Source organism: Dromiciops gliroides, chromosome 2 (genome assembly GCF_019393635.1).
Source record: "Dromiciops gliroides isolate mDroGli1 chromosome 2, mDroGli1.pri, whole genome shotgun sequence".
Classification (NCBI taxonomy): domain Eukaryota; kingdom Metazoa; phylum Chordata; class Mammalia; order Microbiotheria; family Microbiotheriidae; genus Dromiciops; species Dromiciops gliroides.
In genome coordinates this window covers 266515819-266534602 of record NC_057862.1, presented here as the reverse complement: position 1 = coordinate 266534602, position 18784 = coordinate 266515819, and the positions used below count along the sequence as shown (strand labels likewise).

Below are 18784 nucleotides of genomic sequence, written 5' to 3'. Positions count from 1 at the left end.
TTAATATATATTTTTTTAATATTTTGAGTTCCAAATTTTCTCTTTCTATTCCTTATCTCCTCCTTCCCCAATACATTCAATTCCTATTTATAAAAAAGCTATCCACACTTTTTGCCTCAAAATTTCTCACTTCCTCAATGTTTTTCAACCCCCTGAGTGTGGCTTCTGACTTCATAATTATACCAAAACATTTCTCTCTTCTTTTTCTTTCTTTTTCTTTAGAATTTAGAATTTTGTTTTTTCAAAATTACATGGAAAAACAATTTTAACATCAATTTTTAAAATTTTGTGTTCCAAATTCTTTTCTTTCTTCCCTCCTCACCCCCCTTAAGAACACAATCTGATGTTATACTCATGTTCTTCTTTTTCTTAATTGCTAAATCTAATGGCTTTTTCTTAATCTTCATTCTTTTTAACCTTTCTACCCACTCTGACACTCTAGGCCATCCCTTTTTCCTAGATACTTTCCCTTTCCTGAGACAATATCCCTAAGACTATGCATTTTTCAGTTCTCTTATCTGTCTGTCTGGTCTTTTGCTTGATCATTATGCATGTCCTTATTCCACTCACCATTGGTTCATGGAATGTGTGCAAAATCCAATAGATCTGAAAGACAAATAGATCTTGTTGTGAGAGAACTCAGCAGGTATTACATCCATGAGTAAAACAAGGCTAGCAAATGAAGATCAGCTTACTGAAGTCAGAACTGGATACATGTTTTTCTGAAGTGGACTCACTGAAAGGGAGTGCCATGAATCTGGTGTAGGTTTTGCAATCAAAACTAATCTAATCAACACACCTCTATGCCCACCAAAAGGAATGAGTGACAGGCTCATGACAACACTATTGCCACTTGCAGGAAAATGCCATGCCACCATCATCAGTGCCTATGCTCTGACCATGACAAACCCTGATGATGTCAAAGAAAAATGTTATGAAGACCTGAAGACCCTTATCATGAATGTCCCAAAAGTGGACAAGCTTATAATTTTGAGTTACTTCAGTCCTAGAGTAGGCTCAGACTACCAGACATGGCAGGGTGTCCTTGGGAGGAATGGAGCTGAAAACAGCAATAGCAGTGGTCACTTACTACTGAAGACTTGCACATCTCATGACCTCATCACCAACACTATCTTCCATTTACCAAAATGTAATAAAACTTCATGGATGAACCTTTACAGCAAACATTGGCATTTAATAAACTATGTGATCATAAGGAGAAGAGACAGACAAGATGTGAGAGTGACAAAGGCAATGTGTGGTGCAGAGTGCTGGACTGATCATAGACTTATCCTCTCCAAGCTAAATATTTGCATACAACAAAAGCAGTGGCCTCAAGGCAAAATGACTGCCAGAAGACTTAATGTTAACAGTTTAGAACACTTCTCTGAGAGTGAACAGTTTGTTCATAACTTAGAGGGAAAGTTGAGCCAACACAAGGTTGGCAACAGTAGAGCAGAAAAGGAATGTGCAGCTTTTAGAGATTTGGTGTACAGCACTGCATTTATTCATCTGGATCAGAACACTCACAAACTTTAAGACTGGTTTGATGAAAATGATGGGGAAATTCGGAAGCTGTTAAATGAAAAATGAGAACTCCACAGGGTTTACCAGCAAGATAGTTTATCTGTATCTAAGAAGGCAGTATTTAATTCCATCAAAAGTGAAGTGCAAGTGAAGCTTAGAGAGATGCACGATTCTTGGCTGAGTAAGAAGATAGATGAAATTCAGTTTTATGCTGATAGTAACAGTCCAAAGCTCTTTTATGATGCCCTGAAGGCTATTTATGGGTCAAAAACATATGGTGCATTTCAACTCCTCAGTGCTGATGGAGTCACATTGACTAGTGACAAGGACATCATCCTGGAGAGATGGGCTGAACACTTCCATAGTGTTCTTTTTGGTGGGGGGGGGGGGAGGGGATGAGGCAGTTGGGGTTAAGTGACTTGCCCAGGGTCACACAGCTAGTAAGTGTAAAGTGTCTGAGGCTGGATTTGTACTCAGGTCCTCCTGAATCCAGGGCCAGTGCTCTATCCACTGCGCCACTGAGCTGCCCTCTGATAGTGTTCTTAATAGATCATCAGCAATCAATGCTGGAGCTATTCAACCTCAGGTTGAAGTCAGCCCCTCTCTAGACAAATTTCCAACTGAGGATAAGGTGGTTTTTTTGTTTGTTTGTTTTGTTTTGTTTTGTTGTTTTTTTGCTGGGCAATGAGGGTTAAGTGACTTGCCAAGGGTCACATGGCTAGTAAGTGTCAAGTGTCTGAGGCCAGATTTGAACTCAGGTCCTCCTGAATCCAAGGCTGGTGCTTTATCTACTGCACCACCTAGTTGTCCCCAAGGATGAGCTTTCTAATACCATTTGGCTTCTTTCCTGTGGCAAAGTACCTGGTACTGATTCTATTCCAGTTGAGATTTACAAGGTTGAGTGTCTATTGCTCATACAAAAGTTGACTGAAACATTTCAGCAAGAGGAGGAGTTCAATTGTACATTTTTGTACAGTTGTATATCCAATGTACAATACATTCCTCCATTGTACATCTCTATAAAGGTAAAGAAAATAGATTGTCCTGTGACAATCACAGGCAAGTTTCTTGCCAGAGTCCTTCTTTTATTTATTTATTCATTCGTTTATTTATTTATTTATTTTTAGTGAGGCAATTGGGGTTAAGTGACTTGCCCAGGGTCACACAACTAGTAAGTGTTAAATGTCTGAGGCCAGATTTGAACTCAGGTCCTCCTGAATCCAGGGCCAGTGCTCTATCCACTGCGCCACCTAGAGTCCTTCTTAATAGGCTGATTCTTCACCTGGAAGATGGTCATCTACCTGAGAGCCAGTGTGACTTCAGAAAGGATTGAAGAACAGTTGATATGGTGTTTGCTCCCTGACAACTCCTACAGAAATGCCAAGAGCAGAACAGAGGTCTGTACACAACATTTGTAGACCTGACCAAGACCTTTCATACTCAGCTGTGAGGGCTTATGGCAAATTGTGTCAAAATTAGGTTGCCTGGAAAAGTTCATCAGTATTGAACATCAATTTCATGATGGCATGCATGTTTTCCTGGGTTCTGGATGATGCACAATACTGTTGTGTTTCCCACTTAGCAAGGGAGTGAAACAAGGCTTGCTCCCATGCTTTTTAGCATGATGTTTTCAGCCATGTTGTCAAACACTTTCAATGAGAATGGACAGGGCATCAAGGTCAACTATGGCACTGATGGTAAATTCTTCAACTTGAAAAGACTACAAGCCTTTTGCAGATTATTGTGCACTCCATGCAGCCTCTGAAGCTGAGATGCAACAAGGTATGAACCAGTTCTCTGCTGCTTGTGATAATTTTGGCCTAGCAATTAATATCAAGAAAAAACCGGAGCTCCATCAGCCAGCACCACACCATCTTTATATGGAACCATCAGTTAGAGCAAATGGAGAAGTTGTGAGTAAGTTCAGTTACTTTGGCGGTATACTTTCCAGGGATGTATACATTGATAATAAGGTTGATATACACATTGCCAGAGCTACCTCAGCATTTCGAAGGCTCTGAAGGAAAGTAAAGGAAGAGAAGAGGCACCAAACTGAAGGTCTACAGAGCTGTTGTGCCAACTTCATTCTTGTATGCCTGTGAAACCTAGGCAGTATACTAGCACCATGCCAGGAAAATGAATCACTTCCATTTGAATTGTCTTGGAAGGATTTTGAAGATCACCTGGCAGCATAAGAAATCAAGATAGTGAGGTCCTCTCTCAAGCTAAACTGCCAAGTGTTCAAGCTCTACTGCAGAGAACACAACGCTGATAGGTTGGTCACATTGTTCGAATGCCAAATGTACACTTGCCACAGAAGGCAAGTGCTCACATAGTGGTCAGAAAAAGTGATATAAGGACACTCTCAAGGTCTCTCTTAAGAACTTTGGAATTGAATGCATAACATGGGAGACACTGGCAAAAGGCATTTCCTTGGCCTGTGCTCTGGAATATAAGTAACCACAGGTCTGCTTGCTCTTTAGCCCAGAAACAGAAACCTGTTTCACTTTGGCTGCAAAACATGGGCAACACAACAGAGTACTGACTCAGCACCAGCAGAGTCTCCTGTAATCTCCTCCTGGCCATTTGCTCGACCCTCTCACCAGACCATGAGCTGAGTTCCAGAAGTAGCCGCTGCAGCCAATTCCAAGGCTCCAGACGTCTCTTTTTCTGGCACAGCCAGCCTGAGGCTGAATCTGTGTCGGCACGGCCCAGGTCTGGGTTCCACTCTCACCCGGTACAACAGACCTTTCCTGTTGACCTTCTAAGCAGTCTTTGGCTGGAAAATGATCTTACCTCATTCTTTTGTGGGGATTGTGGGGAGAAGTCCGGAAAGTTACTGTCTTTCCTCCACCATCTTGGCTCCCTAAATGTATATCTTTTTCTGAACCTCTAGTTCATCACTCCTCTGCCAAGAGATGGGAAGCATGCTTCATCATTAGTGTTTTTAAGTATTAATTGGTAATTGCATTGTTCAGAGTTCTTTTTTTTTTTTTTTTCAGTGAGGCAATTGGGGTTAAGTGACTTGCCCAGGGTCACACAGCTAGTAAGTGTTAAGTGTCTGAGGCCGGATTTGAACTCAGGTACTCCTGAGTCTAGGGCTGGTGCTCTATCCACTGTGCCACCTAGCTGCCCCTGTTCAGAGTTCTTGAAATTTTTCACAGTTGTTTTTACTTTACATTATTATGGTCATCAGGTAAATTATTCTTTTGATTTTGTTCATTTCACTCTGCCTTAGTTCATACAAGTTCTCCCATGTTGCTTTCAATCTATTACATTTACCATTTCTTAAGGATCAATAATATTCCATTATGTTCATATGAGAGGCAGTATGGTGTAAGAGATGTGACTTCTGAGCCCAGAAAAGCTGGATTTCAGTGACTCCTCTGCTGCATGCTGGCTCTTTGGCCCTAAGCAAGGCACTTTACCCTCCACAGTGCTCTAAGCAACTCTCTAAGACTATAAATTGCTAAGATGATTTTGACATGCTTTGGTAGAAGATTTTTACTATATCAGTGAAATATAGGTCTAGTCTCTATCTATATTCACATGGTAATTTATTCAGGCATTCCTGAATTGATGGACACCACTTATTTCCAGTTCTTTACTATAAATAAAAGTGCTACTTTACCTCTGTTTATCAGATTACAAAAAAGGAAAGATAATAAAATATTTTAATTCAAAGAAAGTTTCAATCCTAGAAAAATTCAAGAAGGAAAGATTAAAGAGATGATTAGTGCACATGTAGCCAAAAAAGTGAGCAATACAAAAAGGCAACATGGCTTCACCAAAGAATGTTGATTCCAAACTAGCCTTGTCTCTGTTTTGACAAGGTAACTATACTAGAAGGTCAAGAAAATGCTGTAGATACAGTTTACCTGGATTTTATGAAGCATTTGATAAAGTATCTTTTATGATTTTTGTGTAAAAGATTAAGAGAAATAGATTGTATGGATCTAGAACTGGCTATATAGCTGTATTTTGTTTTGTTTTTTAAATGAATGGATTTTTATTATTTTTTATTTTTTTAAATAATAAACATTTTTATTTATAGTTTTGAGTTCCAAATTTTATCCCTCCTTCCCTCCCTCAACTGGCCCCTCTTTATGGCAGTAAACAATCAGATATGGGTTATACATGTGCAATTATGTAAAACATTACCATATTAGTCTTTTTGTATGAGAAAACTTAAATAAAAGAAAAAAATGAAAGTGAAAAATAGCATGGTTCAGTCTGATCCATCAATATCAGTTCTTTCTTTGAAGGTGGATAGTATGTTTCTTCAGTAGTCCTTTGGGATTGTCTTGGATCATTGTATTGTTGAGAATAGTTGTCATTTACAGGTCTTCATGAAACAATATTTTTCTATCTCTGTGCACAATGTTCTCTTGGTTCTTCACTATACATAAACATACAAGTCTTTCCAGACCTTTCTGAAATCATCCTGCTTGTCATTTCTTATAGCACAATAATATTCTATCACCATCATATACCACAGTTTGTTCAGCCATTCCCCAATTGATAGGCATTCTTTTTCTTTTTCTTTTTTTTTTTTTTTTGGTGAGGCAATTGGGGTTAAGTGACTTGCCCAGGGTCACACAGCTAGTAAGTGTTAAGTGTCTGAGGCCAGATTTGAACTCAGGTACTCCTGAATCCAGAGCCGGTGCTCTATCCACTGCACCACCTAGCTGCCCCGATAGGCATTCTTTTGATTCTAATTCTTAGCCACCACAAAAAGAGTTGTAATAAATATTTTTGTACAAATAGATCTTTTTATCTTTTGGGGGATGTCTTTGGGATATAAACCTAGCAGTGTTATTGCTGGATCAAAGGGTATGTACAGTTTGATAGCCCTTTGGACGTAGTTCCAAATTGCTCTCCAGAATGGTTGGATCTTTTCACAACTCCACCAGTAGTGGATTAGGATCCCAGTTTTCCCACATCCCCTCCAACATCCAATATTTTCCGTTTTTATTTTATTGCTGTATGGCTGGATTTTGCCTGGGTGTTTTAAGTGAAAGTGAATAAAAATAAGTATCAGTGAGAGGGAAGAGCATGGTAGACATGTCAAACCTCGTACTCTGCTGACAGATCCTCAAGAACTAAGGATCACAAACATCTCACAACATATAGCAAAACAAGCTCCAAATGGATACATATCAGACTTAAAGTGTAAGTGACATAAACAAATTAGAAGATAAATGAAGAAATGAGATCTATAGGTAAGGCAAGAGTTCATGACCAAAAAGAAATAGAGAGGATCACAGAAGGTAAAATGGGCAATTTTGATAGCATAAAATTATAGTTCTCTGAACAAGCAATATGGTAACACAGTGAATAGAGTGTCAGGCCTGGAGTCTAGAAGACTCATCTTCCTATATTCAGATCTGGCCTCAAACACTTCCTAGCTGTGTGACCCTGAACAAGTCCCTTAACCTTATTTGCCTCAATTTTCTCAACTGTAAAATGAGCTGGAAAAGGAAATGGCCAACCACTCCAATATCTTTGCCAAGAAAACCCCAAATGGGGTCATAAAGTGTTAAGACACAACTGAAAAACAACTGAACAACAAATAAGCTATACTTATACATAGCACTATATCACATGGGATATAACCAAGAAGAGGATAAGGATTTGCTTCCAGCAAGTAAAATTTAAGGAGAATTTTGCAGTGTCCTCCAAAGACTATACAATCTATGTCTATTCCTCAAAAGAACTTACCTGGTTCTCCCCAGTTGTTAGTGTTCTCTCCACCTAAAAAAAAATAATCACTTATAGGAGATATGACTAGGATTGATCATACCAGAATTGATACCAGGAGCTTAAGAAACCAAGTAATGATAATATTAGAGCATATGAAAGAAACAAGGACAGGACAAGTTGAGTATGTGGAACAAACTAGGCATACCAAGCTATTATGAGAAGAGCCAACCACCAAGAAAGAACTGATGTAGCTAAACAGTTCAAAGCATTTAACTAGCAATGGTCCTATAGCTTGTATTTAAGAGTACTTGGGTTTCAAAACTTTGATGGACATTTTTTTGGAATAAGGTAAATGTGAAGAGGCAGGGGAGGCATGGAGGACAGCCAATATGAAAGCACAAAGATGAGAAATGGAGAATTGTGAATCAAGAAGAATGAGTTAGGCCAGTATGGTTGAATCAAAGAAGGGGGTCAGATTTTGAAGAGCTTTAAATCCTCCCCACAAAAGGGTCACTTTATACTTAATCCTAGAGATAACAGGTGCTACCTGGAGTATAGTGAGTATATGATCAGACCTCTGATTTAAGAAAATCACTTTGGCAACTATGTGGAGGATGGATTGGAGTGGGGAAAAATTTGAGGCAGGGAGAACAATAATAATGATATTGAATAGTGTAGGGGAGAGGTAATGAGAGCCTGAACTAAGGTATTGGCCAGTGTAAAGAATGAATTGTAATTTGGGGTTTCCATGACCACATCTTTACAGTCTGACCATAATGAAGCAAGAAATTAAAAGATTTTATTATCTTTACATTTTTGTAATCTGATAAACAGAGGTAAATTCCATACCTATTTTACCATATTATATTGCTAGGGTCTTAATTAATTAATATTATTTTATTTACACAATTTTTCCTGGGATAAGACTTTTTGTTCACCTGGCTTTGATTATCGATTAGTATCTCTACCTAAGTTTATCCTTTTTCAATCTTTTTGAATCTTCCTGGCTGTCTTTTTTTGTTTGGTTGGTTTTTTGTTTTTTTTTGTGTTGTTTTTTTTTTAAGTGAGGCAATTGGGGTTAAGTGATTTGCCCAGGGTCACACAGCTAGTATGTGTTAAGTGTCTGAGGCTGGATTTGAACTCAGGTATTCCTGACTCCAAGGCCGGTGCTCTATCCACTGAGCCACCTAGCTGCCCCCTTCCTGGCTGTCTTGTCAACAGGTTTGATATAGAGATCATTTATATGTCCATAAAAAGTGGTGATTAATGAAACAGTGCCAACCTGGAGGTTTCTGTTTAGTGGAATATCAGAAGATTTGGCTTTGAGCCTCTTCTGTTGAGCTGTTTAATCAATGACTTGAATGCTTTTAAAAATACTGTTTGTGATACTGAGATTCTATTTGAATTATCTTCTCATTTTTAAAAATCAGTTTGTAGACAATAAGCATTTTGTGCTAAACAGAGAAAATAAGTAGTTTCTTACTTTGCTACATGTTCAGTTGTCACATACCACCTATTTAGCATGTGTTTAAAGGAACTCTTAATTATATGAATGTTTTAATATTTCAGGGAGTACCAGTTGACTTCTTGGTTTTACATGATGTTAACTCAATAATATCCCTTGTGGAAAATAATATACCTATCCAAAATAATGAGTCAGTGAAAGAATATGAAGAAGGTGAAATGGAGACTCTAAATCTAGGTAACAATACTTATTGTGTTTTTTTCCTGTTATACAGAAATTTTCTTTGAACCCTATTTATTAATCTTCTATTATGAAATATAATCATATTTAGTCCTATACAACTAAAGAAATATGCTTTGAAAAAATAAGACTTTTATTTTTTTAATTTTAAAAATTTTTTAAATTAATTAATTAATTATTTTTCCCATTACATGTAAAGATAGTTCTCAACTTTTGTTTATACAAGCTTTCCAATTTCAGATTTTTCTCACTCCCTCCCCTCCCTCACCCCTCCCCTAGACAGCAGGTAATCTGATATAGGTTATATATATTATATATATATATATAACATTAATCCTATTTCTGCATTAGTCATGTTATAAGAGAAAAATCAGAGCAATGATGAAAAACCTCAAAATAGAAAAAACAACAGCACCAAAAACAAAAGAAATAGTATGGTTCATTCAGCATCTATACTCCACAGTTTTTTTTTTTCTTCGATTCGGAGATCGTCTTCTATCATGAGTTCCTTGGAACTCTTCTGTACCATTGCATTGGTGAGAAGAATATAGTCCATCACAGTAGATCAACACTCAATGTTGATGATACTGTGTACAATGTTCTTCTGGTTCTGCTCATCTCACTCATCATCAGCCCACGCAAGACCCTCCAGGTTTCTCTGAACTCCTCCTGCTCATCATTTCTTACAGCACAATAGTATTCCATTGTATTCATATACCACAACTTGTCCAGCCATTCCCCAACTGATGGGCATCCCCTCAACTTCCAATTCCTTGCCACCACATAAAGAGCAGCTATAAATATTTTTGTACATGTGGATCCCTTTCCCTTTCCCATGATTTCTTTGGGAAAAAGACCCAAAAGTGGTATTGCTGGTTCAAAGCTTTGTCGCCCTTTGGGCATAATACCAAATTGCTCTCCAGAATGGTTGGATCAGTTCACAGCTCCACCAACAATGAATTAGTGTTCCAATTTTCCCACAGCTTCTCCAACATTTATTATTTTCCTTTTTTGTCATTTTAGCCATTCTGATAGGTGTCAGGTGGTACCTCAGAGTTGTTTTAATTTGCATCTCTCTAATCAGTAGTGATTTAGAGCATTTTTTCATATGGGAATAGATAGCTTTGGTTTCTTCATCAGAAAACTGCCTGTTCATATCCTTTAACCATTTCTCAATTGGGGAATGGCTTGGATTCTTATAAATTTGATTTAGTTCCCTATCTATTTTAGAGATGAGGCCTTTATCAGAAGTACTGGCCACAAAAATTGTTTGCCAGCTTTCTGCCTCCTAATTTTGGATGCATTGCTTCTGTTTGTACAAAAATTTTTTAATTTAATATAATCAAAATCATCCATTTTGCATTTTATAATATACTCTATCTCTTGTTTGGTCACCCATGGTATCACCTCTTATGTCTAAATCGTGTATCCATTTTGACCTTATTTTAGTATAAGGTGTAAGATGTTGGTCTATGCCTAATTTCTGCCATACTATCTTCCAGTTTTCCCAGCAGTTTTTGTCAAATACTGAGTTCCTATCCCAGAAGCTGGAGTCTTTGGGTTTATTGAACACTACATTACTAGTGTCATTTACTACTGCATTTCCTGTGCCTAGCCTATTCCACTGATCTACCACTCTATTTTTGAGCCAGTACCAGATAGTTTTGATGACTGCCGCTTTATAGCAAAGCTCCAGGTTTGGTACCGCTAACCCACCTTCCTGTGAATTTTTTTTCATTATTTCCCTCGATATTCTTGATTTTTTGTTTTTCCAGATGAATTTTGTTATTATTTTTTCTAGCTCTATAAAATAATTTTTAGGTAGTCTGATTGTATGGTACTGAATAAGTAAATTAATTTAGGCAGTATTGTCATTTTTACTATATTAGCTCTGCCTATCCATGAGCAATTGATATCTTTCCAATTATTTAGATCTGATCTGATTTGTGTGAAGAGTGTTTGATAGTTGTGTTCATAGAGTTCCTGGGTTTGTCTTGGCAAGTAGACTCCCAAGTATTTTATATTATCTACCGTTACTTTAAATGGAATTTCTCTATCTCTTGCTGCTGGACTTTGTTGGTCATGTATAGAAATGCTGATGATTTATGTGGATTTATTTTATATCCTGCTACTTTGCTAAAGTTGTTCATTATTTCAAGTAATTTTTGAGTTGATTCTCTAGGATTCTTTAAGTATACCATCATATCATCTGCAAAGAGTGATAGTTTTGTTTCCTCCTTGCCTATTCTAATTCCTTTAATTCCTTTCTCTTCTCTGATTGCTAAAGCTAACATTTCTAGGACAATATTAAATAATAGGGGTGATAATGGACATCCCTGTTTCACCCCTGATCTTATTGGGAAGGCCTCTAGTTTATCTCCATTGCATATAATGCTTGCTGATGGTTTTAGGTAGATACTGTTTATTATTCTAAGGAAAGCTCCACCTATTCCTAAACTCTCTAGTGTTTTTATTAGGAATGGGTGCTGTATTTTGTCAAAAGCTTTCTCTGCATCTATTGAGATAACCACATGATTTTGGTTGGTTTTCTTATTGATGTGGTTGATTATGTTAATAGTTTTCCTATTGTTGAACCAGCCCTGCATTCCTGTTATAAATCCCACCTGGTCATAGTGTGTTATCCTGGTGATCACTTGCTGTAATCTCCTTGCTAATCATCTTATTTAAGATTTTAGCATCAATATTCATTAGGGAAATTGGTCTATAATTTTCTTTCTCTGTTTTTGCTTTGCCTGGTTTTGGTATCACCACCATATTTGTGTCATAAAACGAATTTGGTAGAGCTCCTTCTTCACTTATTTTTCCAAATAATTTGTATAATATTGCAATTAATTGTTCTTTAAATGTTTGGTAAAATTCACCTGTAAAGCCATCTGGCCCTGGGGATTTTTTCTTAGGGAGTTCATTAATGGCTTGTTCAATTTCTTTTTCTAATATGGGTTTATTTAAGGATTTTTATTTCCTCTTCAGTTAACCTGGGCAGTTTGTATTTTTGTAAATATTCATCCATTTCATTTAGATTGTCAAATTTATTGGCATACAGTTGGGCAAAATAATTCCTAATTATTGATTTAATTTCCACTTCATTGGTGGTAACATCACCCTTTTCATTTTTGATACTGGTGATTTGGTTTTCTACTTTCTTTTTTTTAATCAAATTAAGCAATATTTTATCTATTTTATTGTTTTTTTTTCATAAAACCAGCTCAGTTTTATTGATTAATTCTATAGTTTTTTTTGCTTTCAATCTTATTAATTTCTCCTTTAATTTTCAGGATCTCTAGTATCTAATTGGGGATTTCTAATTTGTTCTTTTTCTAGCTTTTTGAGTTGCATGCCCAATTCATTAATCTCCTCTTTCTCTTTTTTGTTCATGTAAGCATTTAGAGCTATAAATTTTCCCCTAAGCACTGCTTTGGCTGCATCCCATAGATTTTGGTATGTTGTCTCATTATTGTCATTCTCGTGGATATAGTTATTGATTGTTTCTATGATTTGTTGTTTGGCCCATTCATTCTTTAGAATGATATTATTTAGTTTCCAATTGATTTTCATTCTACTTTTCCCTGGCTCTTTCTTACATGTAATTTTTATTGCATCATGATCTGAGAAGGATGCATTTACTATTTCTGCCTTTCTACATTTGACTATGATGTTTTTGTGCCCTAATACATGGTCAATTTTTGAAAATGTGCCATGTACTGCTGAGAAAAAAGGTATATTCCTTTCTATCCCCATTCAATTTTCTCCAGACACCTATCATGTCTAACTTTTCTAGTAATCTATTCACCTCTTTCACTTCTTTCTTATTTATTTTTTGGCTAGATTTATCTAATTCTGAGAGGGGGAGATTCAGATCCCCCACTACTATAGTATTACTGTCTAATTCCTCTTGTAACTCATTTAACTTCTCCTCTAAGAACTTGGATGCTATACCACGTGACACATATATATTTAATATTGATATTACTTCATTATCTATAGTACCTTTTAGCAAGATGTAATTTCCTTCCTTATCTCTTTTAATGAGATCTATTTTTGCCTGTGCTTTGTCTGAGATAAGGATTGCTACCCCTGCTTTTTTGCTTTAGCTGAAGCATAATATATTCTGCTCCAGCCTTTTACCTTTACTCTGTGTATATCTCTCTGCTTCAGATGTGTTTCTTGTAAACAGCATATTGTAGGATTCTGGTTTTAAATCCACTCTGCAATTCGCTTCCGTTGTATAGCAGAGTTCATCCCATTCACATTCACAGTTATTATTCCTGACTGTCTATTCCCCTCCCTTTTATTTACTCCCTTTGTACTTTTCCCCCCTTCTTTCACCCTATTCCTCCTCACCGACATTTTACTTCTTACCCCTGCCTCCCCCAATCTGCCCTCCCTTTTTATCACCCCCCTCTCTTTTCTTTACCCTTTTCTCCCTTGCTTTTGTCCTCCCTTCTGTCAGTCGCCCCCTTTCCCTTCCCCTTTTGCTTCCCTAAAGAATGTGCTAAGTTTCTTTGTCCCAATGAACGTATATGTTATTCCCTCTTTGAATCAAATCTAATGAGATTAGGGTTGAAACAATGTTCCCCCTCCTTTCTTTCCCTCTATTGTAATAGGTTTTTTTTTCCACCTCTTCATATAATTCATCCCATTCCACCTCCCCTTTCCTTCCCTCCCCTTAGACTCCCTTTTTAACCCCTTAATTTTTTTTGTATCATCACATCAAAGACAATTTATATTTATACCCTCTGTGTAAACTCCTTCTCTCTCCCCAAATACATTTACAGTTCTTAAGAGTTATGAGTATTATCTTCCCGTGTAGGGATATAAGCAGTTTAACCTAATTGAGTAACCCTTTTTTTTTCCCCTCTGTTTACCTTTTTAAACTTCTCTTGAGTCTTATATGTTAAGATTGAATTTTCTATTCAGTTCTGGTCTTTTCACCAGGAAAGATTGAAAGTCTCCAATGTCATTAAATGTCCATCTTTTCCCCTGAAAGAGAATGATCAGTTTTGCTGGGTAATAGATTCTTGGCTGCAATCCAAGCTCCTTTGCCTTCCGGAATATCATATTCCAAGCCTTGCGGTCCTTTAATGTTGAAGCTGCCAGGTCCTGAGCAATCCTGACTGTGGCTCCATGATATTTAAATTGCTTCTTTCTGGCTGCTTGGAGTATTTTCTCCTTTACCTGATAATTCTGGAATTTGGCTACAATATTCCTTGGAGTTTTCCTTTTGGTGTCTCTTTCAGGAGGTGATTGGTGGATTCTATCAATGATGATTTTATCCTCTGATTCTATGATATCAGGGCAGTTCTCCTTAATAATTTCCTGGAACATGGTATCTAGATTCTTTTTCTGGTCATGGCTTTCAGGTAGACCAATGATTCTCAAATTGTCTCTCCTCGATCTGTTTTCCAGATCAGTTGTCTTTCCAATGAGGTATTTCACATTTTCTTCTATTTTTTCATTCTTTTGATTCTGCTTGACTGATTCCTGGTGTCTCATGGATTCCTTATCTTCCACCTGACCAATTTTAATTTTTAAGGCATTGTTTTCTTCAGTGAGATTATGCACCTTTTTTTCCATTTGGCCAAGTGAATTTTTTAAGGCATTGTTTTCTTCAATGAGATTATGCACCTTTTTTTCCATTTGGCCAGTCAATTTTTGTGCTTCCTTTTCCAAGCTGCTGATTCTTTTTTCATAGTTTTCTTGTTTTGCTTTCATTTCTCTCCCCATTTTTTCTTCTACCTCTCTCAATTGATTTTTTAAAAATTAATTAATTAATTTTTTTTTTAGTGAGGCAATTGGGGTTAAGTGACTTGCCCAGGGTCACACAGCTAGTAAGTGTTAAGTGTCTGAGACTGGATTTGAACTCAGGTACTCCTGACTCCAGGGCCGGTGCTCTATCCACTGGGCCACCTAGCTGCCCCCTCAATTGATTTTTAAAATCCTTTTTGAGCTCTTCCAGGAAGGCTTTCTGTTCTTGAGTCCAATTCACATTCCCTCGTGAGGCTTCACATGTAGGCAATTTGAGGGTATTGTCCTCATCTGAGTTTGCGTTGGCTTCTTCCCTATTGATACAGAAGCTCTCAATGGAGAGGGCTCTTTTTTGCTTCTTACTCATTATTGCAGCTTATTTATTTATTTTTTAAGTTGAAGTCTGCTCTGGGGGCACCAGGGTCCCTGTTTTGGGCTTCTTGTGCAGGGGTATAGGTGCTATATGACCGTCTTTTTACTCTGAGGCCTTTATAGTGTGTGCAGTTCGCCCCCCTGCACTTCCTGTCTGAGCGCTCGGCCAGGCACCTGATCCCGGCGCCTGATCCCGCCCCTACCTGTTCTTGGTCCTCCCGGCCGGTGCAGGTAGGTTTTTCCACTGTCCTTTTTTTTTTTTTTTTTAATGTATGAGGTATTTTATTTTTTCCATTACATGTAAAGATAGTTCTCAACTTTTGTTTATACATGCTTTACAATTTCAGATTTTTCTCCCTCCCACCCCTCCTTCCCCCCTCACCTAGACAGCAGGTAATCTGATATAGGTTATATCTATATATCTCTATACATATACATATACATATCTATATAGATATAGATATATATACACACACACATATATATACACATAATAACATTAATCCTATTTCTGCATTAATCCTGTTACAAGAGAAAGAATCAGAGCAGTGATGCAAAGCCTCAAAATAGGAAGAAAAAAAACAAACCAGCAGCACCCAAAACAAAAGAAATAATATGGTTCAATCAGCATCTATACTCCACAGTTCTTTCTTTCTTTTTTCTTGGATTTGGAGATCCTCTTCTATCATGAGTTCCCTGGAACTCTTCTGTACCATTGCATTGGTGAGAAGAATATAGTCCATCACAGCAGGTCAACACTCAATGTTGATGATACTGTGTACAATGTTCTTCTGGTTCTGCTCATCTCACTCATCATCAGCTCACGCAAGACCCTCCAGGTTTCTCTGAACTCTTCCTGCTCATCATTTCTTACAGCACAATAGTATTCCATTGTATTCATATACCACAACTTGTCCAGCCATTCCCCAACTGATGGGCACCCCCTCAACTTCCAATTCCTTGCTACCACGTAAAGAGCAGCTATAAATATTTTTGTACATGTTCCACTGTCCTTCTTGGCCACCAGATTTTTGAACCAGGTTCCAGGGGCCTCAGTTGTTCGGCTGTGGCCCGCAGCTCTTGCTGACTTGCCCCGACCCCCTTGGCGCTGGGTTGCTGCCCTGCACTGGGCCTCCCTTTTGCCCAAGTCAGACCGACCTTTTCCTGAAGTCTTCTAAATTATCTCTGGTTGGAAGACTGTGTCTCTCTGTCTCTTTGCAGGTTCTGTAGTTTCAGAATCTGTCCAGAGGCTTGATTTAATGTTCTTTTTGAGGGAATAGAAGGAGAGCTCAGGCAGCTTGCTGCTTCCTTTCCGCCATCTTGGCTCCCCAAAATAAGAATTTTAAAGTCAAAGCTATGAAATCACTACACTTTTCATTATAATATTGGACAGTGATATCCAGGCTTAGGGTACATGTTGATTGTCTTGTCTATAGATTTTTGGAAAATTTAGTTGAGCATCAGTTCTTTTTGGCTTTTGGCCGATTTGTTGGCAAAGATTTCCATGTACTAGAATGCTTTCATATTTTATTTTAGTATTTTAAATAATAATATCTCATATATTTAAATAATAATATCTCAAACAAAGAGCTTTATATGCATTAACTCAATTGATCCTCACTACAGCCCTTTGAAGTAGGTACTATTATTATCTCCCCTTTAGTGATAAGGAAGCTGAAGCTTAGAGAGTTTAAGAGAGTGGCCAAGGGTTACACAGCTAGCAAGTATCTGAGATGGAATTTTAACTCAGGTCTTCTTGACTTCTAAGACTCCTCAAAGTCATACCCTGATAACTCATTGTGGCATGGATATGACCTTGAGGTTTTTTTAAATTAAATGAAATTTTCTTTTCTTTTCAGCTCTGCATTTTCTTTCTTCCCTATCTGTCCGTCCTCCCTCCAACTAAGAAATCAAGGAAAACAAAAGGCTCATTACAAACATCCATAGTCAATGTGTTTTACATTTTTGCATTGGCCATGACTAAAAAGAAAAAATTACAGTTTGTACTCTGAGTTCATTGTCTTTTTTTTTTTTTTAAGTGAGGCAATTGAGGTTATGTGACTTGCCCAGGGTCACACAGCTAGTAAGTGTTAAGTGTCTGAGGCCGGATTTGAACTCAGGAACTCCTGACTCCAGGTCCAGTATTCTATCCACTGTGCCACCTGGCTGCCCCTTCATTGTCTTTTTATTAGGTGGTCAGTAGTATATTTTATCATTAGTACTCTGAAATAATGTTCCTAAGTCTTTCAAGGTTGTTTGTTTTTATAATACTGCTCTTATTATATAAAGTGTTTTCCTGGTTCTGTTCACTTCATTTACATTAGTTTATACAGATCTTCCCATAGTTCTTTGAAACCATACACATCATCATTTCTTATAGAACAATAGTATTCCATCTTACACATATATCATACTGTTCAGCCATTTACCAATTGATGGGCATCCTCTCGATTTCCAATTCTTTGCCAGCACAAAAAGAGCTGGTATAAATATTTCTGTACATATGACCTTTTCCTCTTTTTTAATTTCTTTGGGGTATAAACATAGTAGTAGTGTCTCTGGGTAAAAGGATATGCACAGTTCATGTGCTTTTTAGACAGCTTCAAAATGCTTTCCAGAATAGTTAAACCAGTTCACAGCTCCACCTACAATGCATGTTTTCCCACTTATTATATTTTATTCAGATAGAATTCCATGCTTATTTTGCCATAACCCTTCTCATGTTTTGTTAATCTGATAGAAGATAATAACTTCAAATAGAACCTCAGAGTTGTTTTATATTGCACTTCTTTATTAGAGATTTAGAGCCTTTTAAAAATGTCTATTGATAGCATGGATTTTATCCTCTGAAAACTGCCTGCTTTTATCCTTTGATCATTTGTCAGTTGGAAAATGGCTCTTCTTATAAATTTGGATCATTTCTCTATTAATAGAAATAATACCTTTATCAGAGAAATTTGCTTTAAAGCTTCCCCCTCCACAGTGTTCTGCTTCTCTTCTAACTTAGCTGCATTGATTTTCCTTGTGCAAAACCTTTTAAAAATCTTATGTTATCAAAATTGCCCATTTTACCTTCTGTGATCCTCTTTATCTCTTGTTTGGTCATGAACTCTTGCCCCACTCATAGATCTAATTTCTTCCTTGATCTTATTTATTTATAATGTCCCTTACTTTGTCACTTGTTTATGATATCACTTTATGTCTAAAACATATCCGTTTGGAGCTTGTTTTGCTTATGTTGTGAGATGTTGGTGATCCTTAGTTCTTAAGGGTCTGCCAGAAGATCTGCAGAGTACAAGCTTTGACATGTTCTACCATGCTCTTCCTTCTTACTAATACTTATTTTATTCACTTTCACTAAAAACATCTAGGCAAAATCCAGCCATGCTGGATATAGTTATTATATGGATATAGTTCCATATAATTATATTTTATATCTCTCCATCCTTTACACAAAAATCATAAAAGATATTTTATCAAACGTTTCATAAAATCTAGGTAAACTATATCTATCTGCAGCATTTTCTTGATCTTCTAGTTTGGTTATCTTGTCAAAAAAGAGACAAGGCTAGTTTGGCATTACCAATTTTTTAAGATTCACTTTTTAAATTTTGAGTTCCAAATTCTCTCCCTTACTCAAGCCCCTCCACCCATTGAGAAGGCAAGAAATATGATACCAATTATACATATTAAGTCATATAAAACATTTCA

The 18784-nt window shown here is 37.1% G+C and overlaps 1 protein-coding gene across 9 annotated transcripts in view; it reads left to right on the top strand.

Annotated features, from left to right (window-relative positions):
• The window catches only part of TXNDC16 (thioredoxin domain containing 16), a 169287-nt gene that overhangs the window by 95035 nt on the left and 55468 nt on the right, over positions 1-18784 (top strand). For all 9 annotated transcript variants that reach the window (XR_006354987.1, XM_043988163.1, XM_043988161.1 and 6 more), the window contains one exon: positions 8800-8932. Coding sequence is in view for 8 of the 9 variants with exons in the window: in XM_043988163.1 (XP_043844098.1) it covers positions 8800-8932 (133 nt within the window). In the remaining variant the exon portion in view is untranslated. The remainder of the gene's footprint in view (positions 1-8799; positions 8933-18784) is intronic.